The 2,258-nt window shown below is 56.8% G+C and overlaps 1 protein-coding gene across 1 annotated transcript; it reads left to right on the top strand.

The window, feature by feature from the left end:
- Positions 1-4: 4 nt before the first annotated feature.
- On the top strand, positions 5-2,117 carry WDR13 (WD repeat domain 13; the record flags this gene model as incomplete). The annotated part of the gene is made up of 4 exons (XM_010852367.1): positions 5-78; positions 197-327; positions 913-1,220; positions 1,911-2,117. Coding segments are annotated over 4 exons (720 nt in total), but the record flags the coding sequence as incomplete, so codon positions are not given.
- Positions 2,118-2,258: the final 141 nt, after the last annotated feature.

The following is a 2,258-nucleotide window of genomic DNA, read 5'->3' on the forward strand; positions in this document are numbered from 1 at the left end:
CCGGGGGCACCGCCGCTCCGTCAGCCGAGGCTCCTACCAACTGCAAGCACAGATGAACCGTGCTGTCTACGAGGACAGGTATGCACCAGGGGCACCTGAAAGAAGAGGTTTGTGAGGAGGGGAGGGGCCCCGGGACAACGAAAGGCCACCCGCTAGTACCTCCCTTCTCTTACCCCTCACTCCTATTGGGGCCTAGGCCCCCAGGCAGCGTGGTGCCCACCTCAGCGGCAGAAGCAAGTCGAGCCATGGCTGGGGACACATCGCTGAGCGAGAACTATGCCTTTGCAGGCATGTACCATGTTTTCGACCAGCACGTGGATGAGGCAGGTGAGCCAGTGGATGGCGGGTCCCATCACCATGCATTTGCCCAAACTGACAGCAACCCAGTGCCTCCTTTTCTGGAATGCAGAGTCTTGGGCCCATCTCTGATGGGGCAGTTCCCATACATCAAATTTTTCACAAACCTAAAAGCAAAGTGATCTGCAAAGCCTTGGTTACTTTATCTACCATAAAAGGACTGAACAGCTTAAAAGAGCACTTGGCTTCTGGGGTTGTGAGTCACTTGAAGGAGCTTAAAGTCTCTGCTGCAGAGAAATCCTCTTGCAAAGGGCAGAGTGGGTTTTGCAAACTGCCAAGACCTTGGTAATTAGAAAGTGCTAACTGAGATGTGGAAGCCATTTCACACTACAGAAGTCATTTACAGTCCATAAGGTACCTGCCAAGATTTAGGGAGTTTTTGGCAGAGGGCCTTCCAGGTTCCAACTCTCTTTCTCAGCCAAGGAAAGCCCTTTTCTGAGGCCACTGTGCCTGGTGCAGTGGTTCCTGGCCCCCAGCTCAGAGGTCAGAAGCTTCCATAAATGAAAGCACTCGGTGAGCATGCTGACTCTCCCAAATGGTTCCTTGGCCTTGCAGTCCCCAGGGTGCGCTTCGCCAATGATGACCGGCATCGCCTGGCCTGTTGCTCACTTGATGGCAGCATCTCACTGTGCCAGCTGGTACCTGCCCCGCCCACTGTGCTCCGAGTGCTGCGGGGCCACACGCGCGGGGTCTCCGACTTTGCCTGGTCTCTCTCCAATGACATCCTTGTGTCCACCTCCCTTGATGCCACCATGCGCATCTGGGCCTCTGAGGATGGCCGCTGCATCCGGGAGATCCCTGACCCTGACGGCGCCGAACTGCTCTGCTGCACCTTCCAGCCGGTCAACAACAACCTTACTGTGGTCAGGCTCCAGGGCGCCCCCTCGCCAAGGGAGGGATGCCAAGCCGGGAGGGCGTATCTGAGGGAATGGGGATAAGGAGTCCCCTCTAGTCCATCACCTCCACCCTCCTTTGGCCAGATTCAGAGGGAAACAAGGCAGGACTGTGGTCTCAGTTCTTGGACTGGGGTGGGCTCACTGTGGGGATGGGGCAGTCTGTGGCTAGGGTCATGGCCCCATCAGCAGTAGTCCTGCCATTTGCCAACTGCGGGGGTTGCTGGCTGGGGAGCAGGGTTACTGGTTGGAAACCTTGTCTCAGTGGCAGCTTTTTGGTGGTCTGACCTGGATGGAGAGTCAGAGGGCAGGGGAAGGAAATGAAAAGTCTGGCCCAGCCCTGAGCAGGGAGTAGGGGGAGTTGGCCCCATGAGCCTGTGCTCTGGGATCCTTTCAGCTGCAGCAGCAGCTGCCATCCTAGAATAGTCGAAGACTCCAAGAAGGACCAGGCAGTTCCCTTTAGTTCTGGGAGCAGCTGTCTGTTCTGGTCAAATTGCAAGAGGGACCAGCTGGGGAGGATTACCAGCCTGGGTCACCTTGCAGCCTACCGACCCACCCTCCTATAATAAGAGGGCACAGGGATCAGCCAATCCCATCAACTTCAGCCTCAAGGAAGGACTAGCTGGGAGCAGGGTGATGGTGCATGGGTCTTACCCACAGGTGGGGAATGCCAAGCACAATGTGCACGTCATGAACATCTCCACGGGCAAGAAAGTGAAGGGTGGTTCCAGCAAGCTGACGGGCCGCGTCCTTGCTCTGTCCTTTGATGCCCCTGGCCGGCTGCTCTGGGCGGGTGATGACCGCGGCAGTGTTTTCTCCTTCCTCTTTGACATGGCCACAGGTAGGCAGGCACCCGGGCTTTTCCTGGTGGCTCAGTGGAAAAGAATCCGACCTGACAGTGCAGGAGCTGCAGGAGACGCAGGTTCCATACTTGGGTTGGGAAAATCCCCTGGAGGAGGGCATGGCAACCCACTCTAGTATTCTTGCCTGGAGAATCCCATGGACAGA

Source organism: Bison bison, unplaced genomic scaffold (assembly GCF_000754665.1).
Source record: "Bison bison bison isolate TAMUID 2011002044 unplaced genomic scaffold, Bison_UMD1.0 scf7180017852023, whole genome shotgun sequence".
NCBI classification, from domain to species: Eukaryota; Metazoa; Chordata; class Mammalia; order Artiodactyla; family Bovidae; genus Bison; species Bison bison.